Source organism: Lepisosteus oculatus, chromosome 28 (assembly GCF_040954835.1).
Source record: "Lepisosteus oculatus isolate fLepOcu1 chromosome 28, fLepOcu1.hap2, whole genome shotgun sequence".
In the NCBI taxonomy this organism is placed as follows: Eukaryota; Metazoa; Chordata; class Actinopteri; order Semionotiformes; family Lepisosteidae; genus Lepisosteus; species Lepisosteus oculatus.
Genome location: NC_090723.1, coordinates 7,521,965 through 7,541,076, shown reverse-complemented (window position 1 = coordinate 7,541,076; position 19,112 = coordinate 7,521,965). Strand labels below are relative to the sequence as shown.

Genomic DNA, 19,112 nt, shown 5'->3' with positions numbered 1-19,112 from the left:
ACAGATCATATCTTCCATAAATATTTTCCACCCTGCAGTTACCAGCACATGTAAGCAGAGGTTTCACACTCTATTAGGGAATTCACAGTTTCAAAGAGAGGAAAACTCCGACTTAATCATTGGAAATGAGCAGATCCAGATGCAAAAACTCCAGTGTTTTTTCCCAGGGGCAGACCTTGGGGCACATGTACAAGTCAGAACACAGCTCCTCTATCTACACTTTAAATAAGATAAGTGTTCCGCAGGGGCTGACAAATAAGCCATGGAAATGTCTTTAAAATAGTTCCGTGTAGTTTCTCAATCAATTCCCTTTGCCAGTAAAAACAACCACAACAGCTCCAGTGTGCAATTATCAGGAGACTAAGACTCCTGATTAAGACTAAGACTTAAGCCTTAATATAGTATTATAACAGCTACAGGTCAAGCATCACAGAGAGTCTGGACATCAGTTATTAAATGCCCAAGCCTGTTTATATAATCTCTGTTTCTGCGCAAACTGCAAAAATAGTTTCATCTCTCATAATGTTGATTGTTCAGAAAAATGTTTTATTTGGTCATCCAAGTACAACAGACACACACTTGGGAACAGAAGCAACGGAACAAAATGAGAGGTCATTCAGCTGATCCAGCCTGTTTGGCATGTCTGAAGACTGAACACTTGTGCTGCCCATAATCAGACTACGGTAGGACCCTCAAACCTGCTAATGCTGTGTTGGTGAACCTATGCACATAAACCCCCAGGTAATAGGGGCCTTACGCCCTACTGGATGCGAGCTGTAAGGAACTGTAACCTGTATAACTGTAAAACCTATAAAGATCTGAAACCAGAGCTGAGGCTGGGGCAACTCTGGTGTAAATAAGCATCCCACCTTGATTCCGTCCATAACCCAGTGCGCCTCACCAGACTCCCACCTGTAAACCTAACCTGAATGATCTGGGTTGTGCTTCTCCTTACTAACCCATAGCCAGTAAGACACACAAGCCCACTTCTCCCTTCCAACCAAAGGGAAATGTAGTCTCTCTTTCCCCAGGTCTAACTATAACCCTCACCAAGCCCATGATTAGACAACTCCCTGTGTTCTGAACCTCTTAATAGAGAAGTTCGATCGCACACAGGCAACGCACTTAGTTTTTTGCTCTAACTGATCTCTGAGGTGCAAGCCCACAGCTCCAAGCCACAGATGGCTCACAGACATATATACTCTTACATTCACACAAGGACAAAGGGTCCACAAACAAGGTCAGCTCCAAAACTTTGCTTCCCCAAGCTAGGCAGCGACGACGAAGACAGACGCAAAATGAAAAGGCCCGCAAGCATCATCGGTAATTTTACATTTTTAATATACTTTTCTTCGACATCAGAAAATGTACATAGTGTTTTTGCTTTCCTAGAACCACAGAGCTATTGCAATCAGAACACCACAACAATACTTGCTTCTAATTCTATACTCTTTTTACATTAAAAACATACAAAATCTAATAATACAAAAAATGAAATAAAAAATCAAAATTGTGAAGTAACAGGAGTTAAGTTATTACAATAAATGTGCAGTATTTGCAGCTGTAGATCATGTAGAGCATGTTTCAGTTATCCGTGGTCAACAGATATGTTCATACAACTAGGATGAAGAAGAATCATCTGGAGAGGAAAAAAACTTTTAAGTATCTTAATCTTATCTTATCTTAATCTTCCAGTCAGGCTCCGTTTTGACTTGTATCTTTGCACCTGCACAGTTATCCACAACCTCAACATTTTTAAATTCAGTGGTTTCGTCTAATGTTGATAACTGCTTTTTACACATACTTAGCTCTCTTAACCCTAAAATGGACATGGTTGCAAATAAGACATTTACTCAAACAGGAACGAAGCACCATGAGATGCTTCTGTATTGGTTTTTAGCAGGGTAAAAACAGACTGTGAATTATCAACCACTGACATGAGCTACTCATTTACCAAGTTTAAATGAGCAATTTAAAAGAAACCATATGGATCACAAGGCCAGGTGTTGAATTACTGTAGTTTGTGCACATACTAAAGACTGTTGTTATAGAGATCTTTTGGTTGCTATAAAGGTGGCACCTGGAACTCAAATTACAATTAACTAGTATGATTAAGACAATAAACACAACTAAAATAAACAGATCTGTTATGGCAATACTGGATAGGCATACCATATTATGAATTGGAACTCACTACTTGAGCAATCTTATTCACTAGTTACATGTTCATTATTTATTATTTGATGAAGCTAAGATGTGTTAGCACTTATACCCAATCCATGGGTATCACAAACACTGCCCATGTAGCCATGGAGAGGTTATCATTTAATGTTTATTCTATTATATATTACTGCATTGCTGACACAGGAGGAATAAGCCCACTCTAGCTTCAGCAGTTATCTCACAGCTTCCACGTTTTCAAAAATCCCTACAATCACAATCCACCATCACAATAGACCATCTAATTTACCAACTGGCGCTGAACCGGTGTCAATAATACTTAACTGCTAATTATCCACTAATAGGACCTTTTCTTGGATGATAAGAACACCAGGGAATTAAACCAAGCCAACAGCTTATCTGTTAACCTACAGGACCAGGAGACCTTTTGAAAACCAGAGAACTAGTATTGTAACCTCAGAAACACAGAGATCTAACAAAGAGAGCTGCCAAACGTGGGGAGGTCCTTTAACAGACACTCCAAACCTATTATTCCTTCTGTAAACCACTTGAATTTACATGTGGAGACAATGAATACTCCTATGTTCTTCCATCAAAAGCTCTGCTTCTTACGAACATCTCATGTCTTAGGCTTCTGAGCAACTTGGCCAATAAAGGCCTTTTTCCAGAGCTCTGCAGTTCAGAGACTGCCGGCGCGACTCTAGTTATGTCCCTAGTTGACCACGACATGGGTTCAGCTGACCATTTGTGTGCCTCTGGGGCCCGGCTAGCTTGAGAGGCAGCTTGTCAGTGGGCTTGACCTCTTGACCTCCGAGCTGGCAGTGCTCTCTGAGAGCCACACTGGAGTCTTGTGTCCACTTTGGGGCTCACAGTGTGAAAAGTGTGACAACATTACTGTTCGTTCTCTGGTGGCACGCACGGCAGAGAGGGGACTCGATAACGAATGGACGATTCCAGATGGGAGGTGGGATAGGGGGACAGAAAACGACTGCTGGAAAGAAATTACAGAGGCTTAAGAAAAATCTTCAACTTGAGCACCTACCTAACAGTGACAGGAGTCAGTATTTGTTCACTACACAGGTCTTGAACTCTGCATGGAAGGGAAGTTTAAAGAATTGCTATTACTACCCACACACACATACGCACACACTGCCTCTCCCACAATCTGCAAACTAACATTCATCCTGCCCTTCAGATTTCTACAGCAAGACATCTTCCTAATTATGTCATCAAAACACGGGAAACGTCAGTTGTTTTCTCTGCAGAAAAAGTCACAGTGGCAAACCAGAAAAAGATAGAAATAGCAGGACATTTTGCATGTGTGAAGGAAACATTCCGCAATGAAAAGGCTTTTCAGCTTCTGTTAGTGAAACCGACAGATGACGAACAATAAACGAAATTTACAGCTTTTTCCAGCCCTGTCACAGTACAAGCAATAGGAATCGTCTGGTAAAACTGCACAGATCAGATACACATCCTTTGACTGGAAAAAGTTGGGCGTACCCACCATTAAACAACAGCACGGGCACTAAAGAAAGCAGTCTCTGAGGTAGGTATGACCACCGAGAACAACAGCTCAAACTATTCTTAGGTATTGTCACAGTCTCATCTGAATTTATTCATTCTAACTACTTTTTAAAATGAAGGTTTGCAACAAAGTCCTTACAAATAGTATACACCTTTCATTGCGGAAGATTTGTATGGTATTTTCATGGGGCTTTAGCATGCTTCTGCTTTGCATGGTTCCACCTCGCATCATGCTGTATCGAGAGTATGAATTATTTACCGTGATTTTGCTCTACTTTATTGCACTTTTTTGTTCCACTGCAGAGCACAGTAAACATTTAGAGCAAGGAGGTTAACCAGAGAAACAGAGAGGGCGCTCCCACTATAAAGAAGAGTCATGGCTAAGACAGGGTTGGGCTAACTTGGAGATATCCAGCACAGAAATCTAATGAGGAAATAATTTACAGAGCACACACACACACACGCGCTTCATCTCATCTTACTTTTGGTTACATCTCCCACAAAGATACAGATATAGAGAACTCTGTGTTCTGTTGAAAAAGTTAAAAATACAATAGAAATGAGGTCTTAAAAAGGAAAATTGTACAAAAGTCAAGAGGAGGCAGCTCAGAGACCAGTAGATTTGACCTCCGGCCAATAGGGGGGGGCAGTAGTTATTCTTGAGGGTGTGTGAGGCCGGGAAAACAAAGAAAAAAAAATTAAATGTTCCCAGCTTATTTCTGAACCGCGCTGACAGAAGAATTGGCAACTCTTGAAGAAGGAATGTTACGGAGCTTCTCGGCCAGTGTTCACGTGTCTTATAAGTTCATTGTCCCTGGTCACCCTTTCGAAGGAAGAATAATTTTTTGTCCGTTTTTTATTTTTTTCGCCCCACTTCATGCTTAGAACCTGTTTCAGGACTGGCCCCACCTCGCCCCCACTCTGCCCCCCTTCCTCCCCGACTCTCGCAGACCCCTAGGCTGTCCTAGAAGACCCAGCTGACCGGGACCCACTGGCGCTCGGTGTTCAGTCTCTCCAGTGCTGCCCGCAGGCTGCGGAAGGCGCCCTCCAGGTTGTCGTTGACAATGGTGAGGTCAAAGTAGTGCCCATAGGCCCGCTGAATCCTCCCACTTTCATCAACCGTCCTCTTCAGCTCAGCGTCCTGGAAGCAGAGGACAGAGACAGAATCAGGAAGGCAGCAAAGCAACATTTCTGTGCCATTTCACTATGGCACTGGGACACACCTCAAGAATGACTACTGCCCCCCAATGGCTGGAGGTCAAATCTACTTGTGCCTGAGCTTCTAGCACCTTTGTCCAAATTCCCTTTTTAATAACCTTGTTTTTGTAACTTTGTCATCACTAAGACTGATTATAGGCTAGTATTAACCTGAACTTGTGAGACAATTATCGTGCACTTCAAAGCACTGATAGCTTCACATAGCCTGCTCTCATTTATAACCTTCCTTGTAAGACTCACTTAGGTAGAAGGGGCCAGGGTTAATATTAGCTTGATTTTTTTTGTGTATGATGTCAAAGTCACACTCATCCAAAGCAGATAAGTAAAATCATGCAATGATAATCAAAATAATTGAGCATATGACATGAATGCTCATGTTGTTCAAAGAGGGTTTTTGTTATCCCGGAGAGCGTTGCAGTCTGACACCCATGAAGGGTGAAACAAACTGTAACGGCTAACGAATCGGGCATTAACAGGAAAATAACTCATCCTGGCAATAACTGCAGCATCCTGGGATGAAGGCATTAACGGCGTCATAAAGTGAAACATAGTTTTGTGTAATAATAAGTAATAAGGCAAAGACTGTATCATTTAAAGCAACTATACTACCATATTACTTGCAATAAGAATAGTCTATAAAAGCCAATATCAAATCTAGCCCACTTTATTACAAATTTCCAGTCATACATCATATTTAAGTTAATTAAACAATTGTTTTGTTTGTTTCAGAATTGCAGGCAGTTCTTGATGGGTTAATGCTGTGCAGTTTTAAAAGCCCACCCATCATCAGGAGATCACTTATCCCAGACAGGGCTGTGTCATTCCAAAGCCTATCCCAGAAACAGACTGAGCAGGCTAGGTCTGTTTGGAAGGCGAGAGGAAACAAGGGCATTCAGGAAAATTCCAAACTCCACACAGAAGGTGCCCAACTCCTTGTGAAAGAACCCAAGAGCTGTAAGGCACCAGTTTTAATCATCATGTCATCTGACAGCCGCTGTAAAAGTCAACAATATTAAGAATAAATATTATTCACAGTGATGGGAAAGTTACTCTACCTTACAGTTAACTGTGGACGGGACTACTTTTAGAAATCAACAATTAGTTGGGAGTAACTGCTTTGAACAGGTAATGTATTATCGTTTGTAGTACCTACTGTACTGTTGCCAATGACCCTTCAAAATGTTTTTCCAAAGATCATTAAATTAAAAACGAATCCTTTACTCAAGTCACATGTAACTAAAACAGGACTGTTTTTTAAAAGGGTTTAGGAAGGCTGGTGTCCTGGCCAAATTTCGCCCTTGGCTTTACCAGTCATGGCCTCCTAATAATCCCCATCTCTAAACTGGCTTCATCACTCTGTTCTCCTCCCCACTGAGAGCTGGTGTGGGGTGAGTGCACTGGCGCATCACCCAGGTGGGGCTGCACACTGGTGGTGGTGGAGGGGATCCCCATGACCTGTACAGGGCTTTGAGTGGAGTGTCCAGAAAAGCGCTATATGAGTGTTAGCATATGATTAATGTTAGCTTACCCCAATACTACACTGCTATCGCATCTTGGAGTAATGTAATTCAGCGTTTGTGAGAATAGATTAATTAATAATTAGTATGCGCTGCTAAAAGCCCAACCAAACTGTCTATGAGGCTCATACTGGAGAGAGAGAGAGTGCTGTGACTGAGGGAGGCCAAGACCTACCGTTAACTGTTTGGTTGCCACCCCGGCCTCAATGGCCGACTTGTTCATGGCTCGCAGGACCTCAAAGTCTGGCGCCTCGATGAACACCACGTAGGGCAGGAACTCGGACGTCCTGAGCACCTTCAGAGCCTGCGGGGGGGGAGCACAAGAACAGCTCAACGACGCTTTCCAAACCTGGGAAAGCCGCTTTCAGCCGGGATTATGCCTTCTTCCTGAAAAGCCCAGAATAAAACCGGGAGAAGCCAGGCACAGTGAAGGGAGGGTAGGTACTGGTGGGGCTGCATTCGTAAAACTCCATTTCCAGCAAAAAAAACAAACAAACCAAGCCAGCAGGGAGGCCAGGACTGGATTTGTGGGAGAACAATTGGAGAGGTCTGGCCCAGGCCTGCTGGTCCACATGCCTCCTGTTTTGCATTCCAGCCCAGCAACCTTACTTAATTAAAACCTTATGTGAACTAATAAGTGGCTTGATTTTTTTTTCAATTCCATTTTAATTTTTCTTGTAAAATGCAATGGCAGAAAGGCAGCCCCCTAGCGTGTTCCAGAGCCGTTAAACCGTTCAAATTTGGCCTGTTGTTAAATGAACGAATAAAATCTTCAATTGTGCAACCGAGAGCTCCGCTCTAACAAAAACCCAGCAGGAGCAGCAGGACCGGGAGCCCCTGCCCTAACAGACAGCGCCATGCGTCCTTGGGTTGATCTGGCCCGGCCAGCCCTGCCAGCTCAGTCAGCTGAAAGGTGAGAGGTGATGGGTGTGGAGGCGGGGGGCGGGGGTGGGTGCAGACCTGGGGGTTGACGTCCAGGGCGCAGACCTTGCCGGCCTCGATCACCTCGTGGATGGAGCTGATCTTGGTGCCGTACAGGTTGCTGTCGTACTCGCCGTGCTCCAGGTAGCGCCCGCTCTTGATGTCCTGCTCCATCTCCGCGCGCCCCACAAACGAGTACATCTGGCCGTCTTTCTCGTCCTCCTTGGGCTTCCTGCATGTGTCTAGGGGGGGGGGGGGGGGGAGACAAGGTCACCGCCAGGCCGAAGGGACGCTGGCGCTCCGGGACTCAACAGCCTCACCCCGGCCATGCTGATCCAGACACCCATGACTCTGAGTGAAGACACGCTTCCCGTTTCTATAAAACAGCCGTGCTGTCCCAGCTTTCCCCTTTATCAGCAAAGCTCCATATTGGCCACACAGTAACAGAGCTCTCTCCGCTCACTGAGGTCGAGTGCACACCATGCAAACTGACTTCATTAAAGGATCTGTGCTGCAGATGGACACAGCAATGGCTCAAGGACATTGTGCCACGCCGATTACACTCCCTTCGAAGCCCCTGCTGTGTTGAAACTGCACAGGACAAACAACCGCACAGCTTCAGATCTCGTTCGGACTGAATCGGCACACAGCCATGCTGGAATTGATTTGTGGCTGGATGTGCGCATCTGTACCAATTCGGGCATTGCGTCAAGGAAATGTGGTAAGCAGTAGACACCACATGTCCGATACCATTCACAAGGCAAATTGTTGACAAGCAGAGAGGTTGTTGCAAAAGTGCTCTGTGTTAAACCCTCTTTTTTAATGGGTAAAACCTGCAGGAATTAGGAATATAGAACAACTGAAAACCATATACAGTATCTATTGCACAGTGCTCTGGTTCATGCAGTACGGATCTTCATAGTTTGCCTTGCAAAATCTTAAAATGCTAAATCTTTAAAAAAATTGCAGGTCTTTAAAAACAAATCACAGGGGTCCACTGATATTGTATTGTTAATGTGGAAATGCTTGACTGCGGTAGTGTATTGCTTTCACTCCCACTCTGTGAGGGCTGAACACAGGAGACGATTCCCTTGGTCAGAGAGTGCTTTCCAGCTGCTCCCAGCCTCTCCGAACAGCCTGGGTCCCGACTGCGCCGTACTCACAGGGAATAGTGGTGCCGTAGCGTGCCGGGTCCGAGAGCATCAGCTTGTTCTTCAGGCTGCGGCGGCCCACACCCTGCGCCCCGATCAGAACCAGCGTCTTCCTGCGGAAGGGAGGCACCTTGGCCACCTCCTCATAGATGAGCAGCTCGTGGCGATCGAACTCTGCAGAGGCCAGGGGTCAGAGGTCAAGACAAGACACCTGGGAAATTCCATTCCCAGACATAAAGAAGCCATGCACTTCATGATACAGACCATCCTGAATGCTAACAAATTCACTACAGCCTTCATCAGGAATGAATACCCCTGCAAAGCTTGCAACAGCTGCAGTGGGGCTGCTGCAATACTGAATGAAAAGATGTCTGATAAAATATTTCTGCTTTACGTTGTGTGAAATAACCTTATCGTTAGAAACTGTGAAATGCAGCCAAGTGAAAACTATGTTAAAATTGATTTTACTGCCGCTATCATCTAATCTACCATGGTAGTTTTTTCTTATTTTAATATACATGTCCAGAGCAGAAAATAACAGAATCGCTCTGTGCCCCTCCAGCACTGCTGCCTGTGCGCGGCTCTACCTGCGTTCTTCGTCGTCAGGTACATCATCTTCTTCTTCCTCTTCCCGCTGATCCCGCCGCACAGCGCCCCTGTCCGGGCAGAGACCGCGAGAGAAACGCCAACGTCAGACATTAAAGACCAGCAGGCACAGACCACCCCCCCCATCCCAAACCCGCTCTCTTCAATAAGAGACAAAACAGACGAGCTGGCACTGGGACAACAGCTCACCAGGGGGCCGCGCTGCGCAGAGGACGTATCAAGTGAAAGACGTGTCACAGATCATAGCGCTCAACTCTTCGATCGGGGCCAGCCCTGGTTTGCTGAGGCAAGATCTTGGGAAGGGGTTCCTCCAGATCATGATTTGCACATACACTACTATTATCGGCTCTCAGCACAACCTTATTTTATTTTATTTAGAACAATTAAATCAATTAACTATAAAACTAGGAAACGCATTAACCAGGTTTTCAGCCAGGTGACCCACACAGCATGCGTACAATTGTGGGAAAGGTGTTAACTTCTAGTAAAACGCCTCCGGTAGGCTATGTGTCCAGCCTGAAAATGTGTCCTATCTACCGTTCACTAGTTACAAGGGCCGGACCTGCTCTCAATTGACGCCCTTCCAGACACCCAGTGATTGATGAGCACTGTACTTCCATCATCTCACAGCTTCAGTACTCTGACTCGTTCATCCTCTTAAGAGCTTAATTCCTTCTCCTGCGTATTGGCTCTGTGGCTCAGGATCTGTGCCTGTGGCTGGAAGGTTGCCGGTTCGTATCCCATTCTCCATTAAAATTTTCAGTTTGTCAAGGCAGCCACTAGATGGCAGTATCTCACTGGGCCTTCAGCCGACAGAGAGACAAGGAACCAAAAATTCCCATCAGACCACAGGCCCAGCTGCTGCGTCAATGTGCGAGAAAAGATAAGGCTTTGAAGAAACCCGTTTGAAGTCTCAAAACAATCAGCATGAACGGGGACTTAATCGTCGGTGAAAACAAACAGGTAGACAAGAAGGAGCTACAGCAGCAGGCTTTAATTTCTAAATAAAATACAGATTTCAACATGGCGATCTGAAGGTCATTTACCCTTTTGATTGGCACCTAATGAACCCTAATGTTAGGTAGCGAAGGTCAAGGATTTATTGATGATCCCATATTCACTTTAACAAATGCCCTAATCTTTCTTTCCATCCACTCAATCGGCGTCCGGGAACAGGGAAGACCGATCGGAAAGCTCTGGGTCATACAAGGAATCTCCACGCTGATTCAAAGTGGGCAGTTTCCGAGATGGGCAAGGCACCTTCCATTCCTGTCATGCAGTGGGAGATACAAGATGACTCGTGCAGAATTTGGGTACCAATGGCACATCGGAAACTGCCCTCGGCTAACAGGCTCCTGACTTGAACGCCGTGGCTGCTTCTCCAGTACGTTGGGCAACACTTTATTTTTGAGACCTGATAATAATAAGGCCTCCAGCAAGCATCAGCTACTGGTTGGGAACTCCAGTGAGAGCTGTCTGAAGCAGACAGAAATAAGGTTAATAAAATACTGAATTTCAGTGAACAGAGCTGCAATGATCGACACGTTTCCTGAATTTCTGGAGTTGATTTGACTTCTCCTGCACACACGAACAGCAGCTTTTTGGATGAAGCAGCTTGGACTGCCAGATGCCCAATCACAAAAAGCTGCAGTGAGTGTTGCCGTCTAATTATTTTAAGAGATTTCTTTGTCCTGGTGACAGCAAGGTTACCGATAGGGATAAAAACATAACCCTGCAAGAGCTCACCAGTGCACCAGCAGCTCTGCATATTAGTGTCTTGGGAAGTGATTAGGATTTCAGAAGCTACAGTACATCTGTAAGCCTAGGAAAACTCTTACCAAAACCCTAACTACACCAGAAAGCCTGATTCTCACAAAAAGCAGTTGGAATCGTACTTTTTCCACATGGATGCTACACTTAGAAAGCCAAAATGTTCATTGTTTTGCCCACTTTTAGCAGTAAGTACATTGACATATCTGATGCTTGACCGCTTTAATGCACACAGTATAAATGCAAGGGTGGGGTAGCAGAGGAACAGGCAAGGGCTCGTACCTGCTGCAGCCAGCTCCAGGTCCCTCTTGACGAAGGCCTTTCTCTTCTCCTCTAGGAGCTGGCTGGGAATGAGGCCTGCACTACCCCCTTCCACATGGCACGCCTGGCCGGGGAGAGAAAGCACAGGAATTCTTATGGCCAGGACAAATCTATAAAACATGCCTTCAGCCACATCACCCTGCAAATCATAGATGACAACCCACTGAACCTCTGCAGTGGTGTGAGCCTGCTCAGTACCTGGATGGGAGACCTCCTGGGAAAAACTAAGGTTGCTGCTGAAAGAGGTGTTAGTGGGGCCAGTAGGGGGCGCTCACCCTGCGGACTCTGTGGGTCCTAATGCCCCACTATAGTGACAGGGACACTAGACTATAAAAATGCACCATTCTTCGGATGAGACCTGAAACTGAGGTCCTGAATCTCCATAGTCATTAAAAATCCCAGGTCATTTCTTGAAAAGAGTAGGGGGGTTACCCTGGCGTCCTGGCCAAATTTCCCCATTGGCCTTTACCAATCATGGCCTCCTAATAATCCCCATCTATGAACTGGCCTCATCACTCTGCTCTCCTCTCCATTGAGAGCTGGTGTGTGGTGAGCGCACCGGCGCATCATCCAGGTGGGGCTGCACACTGGTGGTGGTGGAGGAGAGTCCCCATTACCAGTAAAGCACTATTTAAGTTTTAGGATATTATTATTCTTAAAACAAAAGTGTTCCTTTATATTTAGATATTTAGTTTGCGAATATTTTGCACAGAGGTTTGCGAGAGAATGGGTTATTCTTGCAAGAGCGCCCTGCTCCTGCTGCAGTTCCTACCTGCCACCAGTTGGGGTCCTCCTGATTTACGATCTGCAGGATGTCGCCGCTGCCGAACTTCAGCCCCGCCTCCTTGCAGGGAATCAGGTTGTCGTGGGCGGGGTCATAGTCAAAGTGACATTTCACAAACACCTAGGGAGGCGGAACACAGGTCTGGGTCACCAAAGCAACCGTCTTCAGAATACAACCTGAAACCAAGGCCTTACCGAAATTATGGAAAGAAAAGGCCTTGTTGCATTTCTTTAATCCCTTAAATTCTTCCTCATTTAAAAAGAATGTAGTGTCTGCTCTCCCAATATATTAAATTCATATTCACTGGGTGTTGCCCATTACACCTCAGAAGTGCAGGCCTTCACGTTGTCACACTTAGCTGAGCTGCAACATAGAATCACTATGAGACCTTCGGGTGAAGTGGTAAGGTAATGTCACCCGTACACAGTTTCTTCCACAATGCCATGATGTGTACCAGAGGAGGCCTGTCTGGGAACAGGATTCAGCCCAAAATTGCCAGAGACAAAAAGCAGGCCTGCAGAACTTCTTTCCAGTATGGAAATTACAGATCAGCTGAAACAACAGTCTTCACTTTCACTTCGAACAACTGGCAGTCAGACTCGTAACTCTCCAACTTAAGGCCCTTATTGCACTTAAATGCTTTCTGGCTTTGAATGACAGCGTCAAATTGAAGTGGAAAGCCGAACAAAGAGTGTGGCAGCGTTTGTCATGGAAAAGAAAAATCAACTCACAGAACCCGGCTAGGTGTAACATTTATATGCATGTTTAATATTTTAACTCCACTTGAGTGCTACGGGGCTTGAAATGGAATAATTATAAACCCGGCTGCTAGCATCTGAATACTTCACAAGAATATGAAAGACCTGAGGAGTTCAAAATAACTTGTTTGGCCTAAAGCACGCAAGTCTCCTTTTGGGAGAACAAATACTGCAACTGGGAGACTCCTGGGACCACAGACTCATCGCTCGAGCCCTGCAGGAGTCGTGTAAAAGTTCTCCAGTTCTTTGCGTGAGGTTTAAAATTCCACACTATCCCCTGCCCATGACGAGGTAGTAAGACTGGGCTTTGAGAGAGACCGGAAGCCTTTTAAAAGCCTACCCAGTGGCTCAGGGGAGAGGCCGATTACACTTGAGGGCTGATCCTAATCGCTCCTCTCCCTCATGTGGGATCTCACTCTCTTGGGTGCCAATTACCCAATTAAAACAGGTGACTCTCATTTTAACCCACTTCTCTCTTGATCCTCTTTTCATTCAAAGCCACCTCTTACAGCCTCACGCCCTCTAAAAGGCTAACGTAAAATCCTACTCTGATCATCTGGATGTTTTACCAGGAGACAGGACAGGGTATAGAAGCCCATGCATATTCATGCATGCCGAATTGAAGCTCTGTGCTTTGTACAGAAGACCCCTTGCGTTTAGCTATCCAAATACTCAATTCACCAGGCTTAAAATTTTTTGAGGACCCTGTTAAAAGGCATCCCAAAGTTTCCATGTCCTGGATTTCCACACTTATTACGCTCCAGATAGCTTGATGATGATATCAATCCACACTCAGCCACTGGCTTCAACTCCATGAATGGGGTGGAGCGGTGGCTCTGTGGTTCAGGATCTGCGCCTGTGGCTGGAAGGTTGCCAGTTCAAATCCCGCAGCCGGCAGAGGAATCCTACTCCGTTGAGCCCCTGAGCAAGGCCCTTAACCCCAACTGCTCCAGGGGTGCCGTTCAATGGCTGACCCTGCGCTCTGACCCCAGGCTCTCTCCCTGTCTGTGTGTCTGTGTCTCATGGAGAGCAAGCTGGGGTATGCGAAAAGATCATTCCTGATGCAAGAAATTATAAAGGGTTAATAAAGTGATGTTATTTATTATTATATGACCTCTTTCGGAGCTTGATCTCTGACTCTTTGCTAAGAACCTGGGATGTGATGCCCTTGTGCTCCCAGGCATGCAGGAATCTGGGCAATGTTTATTTGACAAAACAAAGAGCAAAATAGCGTGAAGTAACGAGCTTGGGGGAAGGTATCCATGACAACGACAGCGCTGTGCATCACGCTCTGAAGGAGGGGCAACGTGCTGCACTCCGAAGGGCACGGGGCTCGATTCGGAAGAAGAGCAGCCTTGCGCCGGCATGACAGCTGAGCACCTCGCACACACTGGCCCCTTGCCTTCTGCCAGGCAGCGGGCAACTGAGCCTGTCCACACCGGCCAAGTTGGCATTGCTGACGGCACACTCCTGCAGCTTAACACGCGCAGATGTGATCCACTGCACCAGGGCACAGCTAACATGCTGTCCCCTTTCCGTACTCTGACATTGAGGGGTACAAGAAGGAGTTTTTCATAATCCACATGGACAGAAACAGACTGATCATGCATGGCAATTCTCCTACCTCTTAATGTGCGGACCTTTCCTAATATTGTCTTCTGATTTATTATCTCTCATTAGCAATTCCATGCATGAGTCTATTTGATATAACCAAATTAATTATTTCCCCCAGGCATTGAATTGCTTCAGCAAAAAAAAAAAAAAGCAGCCTGCATATTTCTGTGCTGTAGAATAAGTGACACCCAGGAGCAGGGGGCTGTGTGTGAAGGCATGAACTGTACCACCCAGCTGTCACCCTGAAAGACCTACAGCTGTGGGCTAAACTAAACAGGCAGTTTCCGAGAGTCCCCCCCCCCAAAGCAATTGCTCCGAGACAGCGGTCTGCGTGCTCGTGCTGAAAAGGTAACGCGTCTTTTCCTTGAAATTCCCACAACTGCCACGCTTACATCAGGCGCATCTTGCAACCTCGGTCCCTCCTTATAATATTTCTAGGAATGAAAGCACTAATGGGAAATGGCTGTATAGTGAAAAATCTATTATGGGCTCATTCTCAATTATTCTATGGCACTGTCATCCTTTCATTAAAGTCTAAACAGCCTTAAAGGGATGATAGCAGGTGGATTGATTCCTCTCTCTAGTCATCTGTCGTGCAAGTCCTGCTGGTCAGCAGCCACCCCCTGTTGGCAGGCATCAATGCCACAGTTTTAAGACAAGATCTAGTTACAACTTCAAGTCATTTAAATTCATTTCCCAGGCAGATATGGCAGGTTTGGGAGCTAATGTAAATGTCACAGGCAACTCAGTTCCAATTAACGAGACCTGTGGCAAGGCCCGTGTGCAGCGGAGGGCGTAATTAGCTTGACAGCTATCCCCCTGCCTCAGCTGCAGAGCAGGAGCTGAAGAGCTTTGCTAACAAATCTACCCCAAGCCTCTTTTCACTGGGGCGTCTCTAAAGGGGACTTTTGTACAGCTGTTGGGAAAACGTGTGCTGTAACTTTAAAACACTGGCTCACGCAGTCCGCCACGTAGCTATATCTTTACAGACCTGACCACTCTCTTGAAGATTTTGCATAGCAAGCTCTGCCTCTATTTTTGTAGTATTCCTATACCTAAATCCTGCATTTACTTAACTTTGCCATGCTTTTGCAAGGATTAAACTGTGCTTATTGCACTTTTCATTTGCTTTCTTAGTAGATAATCTCAACCAGGATGCCCTACAATATAAAAAATAATAATTACTAAGTTGAAATACAAGGAACAATTGTGCAAGTATAATATAGCTAAAAAATCAGTTACACAGTGGTTTATTAGAGTAAACATTTGAGGATCCTTTTAGCTTTAATTTGTGCTTTAAATTGGAACCGGGTGATGCACCTGCAGCACAGAAAATCTTTTTTAAGACAGAAGGCAATATCTGATTCAGGCACAACCTGAAACACAAGTCTACAGGGCTATTCTCAAAAAACAGTCTTTTTTTTTCCAGGTTAAGAGAACTAGAATGCAGGTCCCGGCACTCTGAAATTAATTTAGAATTCCGTCTCCAGCAGAATGATGTGCAGAACCTAGCCAGCAAGAGCACCTGCTTTGAAGACTGCCACAGATGTCTCTAGGCAAATGGGATTTCCTGCAATCACAGCCTCATCATCAAAGAGCTCTAGTCTCCTGTCCATTTCAAACACGGATGATTAGATTCAAACTCATAAGGTTTGTATTTTTTCAGCTGCTAATTCAGATCTCATTGAAGCCTCTGGAGTCATGTCTGGTACGATTGCTGCCAGTTTGCCAAATCTGGACTCGTTCTAGTTTACCAGTGGCCTAAGCTGATGGGACGTAGGTACCAGAATATCAGCTCCCATGTGAAATAAATCTCATCTTGCTTTGTGAAGTAGCAAGGAGGGTTAAAATGACATGACAGCTCTCGGCGCAGTGAGATCTGAAGAAATTGGCTGATATCAGCTACCCTGCAATTACAGACTGGTGAGTGTCATTCAATTCTTCCAGTTGTTCAGGCAGAGCTGTGGTGTTTGTCAAAAGAAAGGCACACAACAGCTTTTAAACTGACAGACAGCGGAAAGGCCAGAACTAAGGAATAAGAATACGTGAAACACGCACTGATCCTTTCTGGAGTTCAGTGCTAAAGGCCCAATAGAGCAACTTTATAAACCTGCATCTTACAGGCCACCGATGGCCGTTTTCAAACTGTTCCATTTTCACGCCATGTCCTTCACACAATCACAGGGCAGTCTGGGGGATTTTATTTCAAATCATTTCCATGGGATGCGACTGGGGCTTCTCCTTTTAGAGAGAAACACCCCGGACGATTTCGACTCAACAGGACTGAAAGTACTGGTCAGCACCCATTTTGGAAAAAGGGATTTGTCCAGACCAAGCCTTGAACAGCTGCTGCCGCTAGGTCAGTGGGCAGAGGCCAAAAAGAAATGGGTAATTCCAAATAAAAGAGGCTTGTCATTTGTGGGAGAGCATTTAATCTTTGCCTTGTATTTAAAAACAAAATCATCATCAATTCTGAATCACAAATCTACTCCTTTTAAGCCTTTTTCCACAACTATACTCTCCCTGGCTTCAGTCAATAGTTCGATTTAAAAAAGCCTTTTTATCAGACAGTGTGTGTGTGTGTGCCAGCAGCGGGTACGGCGGTGTGTGTGTGTGTGCCAGCAGCGGTGTGTGTGTGTGTGTGTGCCAGCAGCGGGGTGTGTGTGTGTGTGTGTGTGCCAGCAGCGGGGGGGGGGGTGGGGGTGTGTGTGTGTGTGTGTGTGCCAGCAGCGGGCACGGCGGTGTGCGTGTGCGTGCGTGCGTGTGTGTGTGTGTGTGCACGGAGGGGCGCCCCCCTGGGACTGCGGGCTGACCTGGCGCGGCGGGTGGGGCTCCTGGTAGCTGGGCAGGATCTTGAGCACCACGCTGCCGCTGGCCTCCTTCAGCATCTCCTGCAGCACCTTGGGGTCGTTGCCCACCTCCTTCCCGTTCACCTCCTTGATGATGTCGCCCACGTGCAGCAGGCCCTGCTGGTCGATCATGCCTCCGTGCAGAATCCGCGCGATCACCAGCTCGCCGCTCTCCACGCGGAACGTCACGCCCTGCCACGGGGAAACCACAGGCTGACATCGCGCCAGCAAAACCCCCACCACCACCGGGGCACTGATGGCCAAGCACACGCATCACTTCCTGCCACGCACCACTTGTGTCGCTACATCATCTTGCTGGAGCTAATGAGTATTCAATCAACTCTGAAGGAGCACCTACTTCAACAATCAATATTTATCACACTCCAAGAAAACAATGAACTGGGCCTGCTGAAAGGCTCAACCTCAAAACATATACTTAATAATAATAATTCCTTACACATAAATAGCACTTTTCTGGACACTCCACTCAAAGCGCTTTACAGGTAATGGGGATCCCCTCCACCACCACCAGTGTGCAGCCCCACCTGGATGATGCACCAGCATACTCCCCACACACCAGCTCTCAGTGGGGAGGAGAACAGAGTGATGGAGCCAGTTCAGAGATGGGGATTATTAGGAGGCCATGAGTGGTAAACGACAGAGGGAAATTTGGTCTTTCACTTCCACTGTGGTTTTTACGGGACCTTGCTGTGGTTCACTGTGATCTTAGCCTGCCTTCACTGTGTTTTATACTAGACCATGGGAACACCACAATGTATTTCTTAAAACCCAATGGTCACATTGAGACTAACACAGCCTTTTCCTTTGAAACATCAGAAATGACAACTATGTTTAGATTATATACCAACCCAACATGGAATCTCTAATTGGGGATTCATATCTCGACTCGCAGTGAAGACCCTGGTACCCCTGTGTGAAGAAAGAGGACGTGCAGACACGCTCCTCTGGCCTGCCCACTCACTGAGCCAATCACCGTTCGACTGTCTACAACCCCTGCTGCGACGAAGAGGGAGATCCTCAGTACAAACCGGAGGAAAGGCGATGACAGCTTTCACCCTAGAGCTGCAGGAATTTCTATGCATTTCCAGGGAAGTCCTATGACAACACTCGCTCTTTCTTTCTAGCCAGGTGAATTTCCAAAGCAACAAGGCTAGATTATCATAGGGTGTTTTTTTTCCCCTAAATAACGTCTTAAATTTGAACCATCACATTTTGTAAAGAAAATGAAGTGAAAGGAATCCACACAGAGGACCCCCACTGCTGAAGACAAAGGAATATGAAACGATAGACCAGGTTATATGTAGCAGGGGCTGTGGATCTGTAAGTGAAGATTCCTTCAGCCATGTCGTACCAGTGTGCAGAATGACAAGCAGAATTATGGCATGCGTCCACTTCATTCAGCACTTACTCTCTAGAGTGCCAGGCCTACCCCCTGGTCTAAGTCCTGACCTTAATGCCAAGTTACCAGTGCTTCCTGACTTACTCCCTGTGCCAGCTCTGCTCAGAGACAGATGGTGCGCTCCCCTACCAGTCTTGTAGGGCAATAGCAGAGCATATAGCATTGAGGGCAGGAAGAGGAAAAAGTGCTGCTATTTTTGGCCAAAGGCTATCTATCAGTAGTAATAAATCATTTTAGTAAATTGAAAAAGGAGCAAACCCTGTGCTGGTGACAGGACAATCTAACTTGAGGGATACACCTGTACGGCGGTGTTAATATTTCTGGGATCTTTTGCTTCATTTATTTTGGTATTCTGATATGTCACCTTTAAGGGCCAAGCTGTAAGGTGAAGATCTATTAACCACAGCTCTTTTCAGAAAAAACATCCCAAAAGCAAGCGCGTTAACAGTAGGTCACTGTACAGTCAGGCGTGACA

General features: G+C 46.0%; 1 protein-coding gene across 6 annotated transcripts in view; it reads right to left on the bottom strand.

Annotated features, from left to right (window-relative positions):
• Positions 1-1,317: 1,317 nt before the first annotated feature.
• mpp2b (MAGUK p55 scaffold protein 2b) overlaps positions 1,318-19,112 on the bottom strand; it is a 64,358-nt gene continuing 46,563 nt past the window's right edge. For all 6 annotated transcript variants that reach the window (XM_015362241.2, XM_015362244.2, XM_015362242.2 and 3 more), the window contains 8 exons: positions 17,182-17,409; positions 11,985-12,116; positions 11,174-11,276; positions 9,103-9,171; positions 8,528-8,689; positions 7,404-7,606; positions 6,619-6,747; positions 1,318-4,849 (listed from right to left, as the gene is read on the bottom strand). In XM_015362241.2, coding sequence (XP_015217727.2) covers positions 4,673-4,849; positions 6,619-6,747; positions 7,404-7,606; positions 8,528-8,689; positions 9,103-9,171; positions 11,174-11,276; positions 11,985-12,116; positions 17,182-17,409 — 1,203 coding nt within the window. In that variant the 3' untranslated portion in view covers positions 1,318-4,672. The remainder of the gene's footprint in view (positions 4,850-6,618; positions 6,748-7,403; positions 7,607-8,527; positions 8,690-9,102; positions 9,172-11,173; positions 11,277-11,984; positions 12,117-17,181; positions 17,410-19,112) is intronic.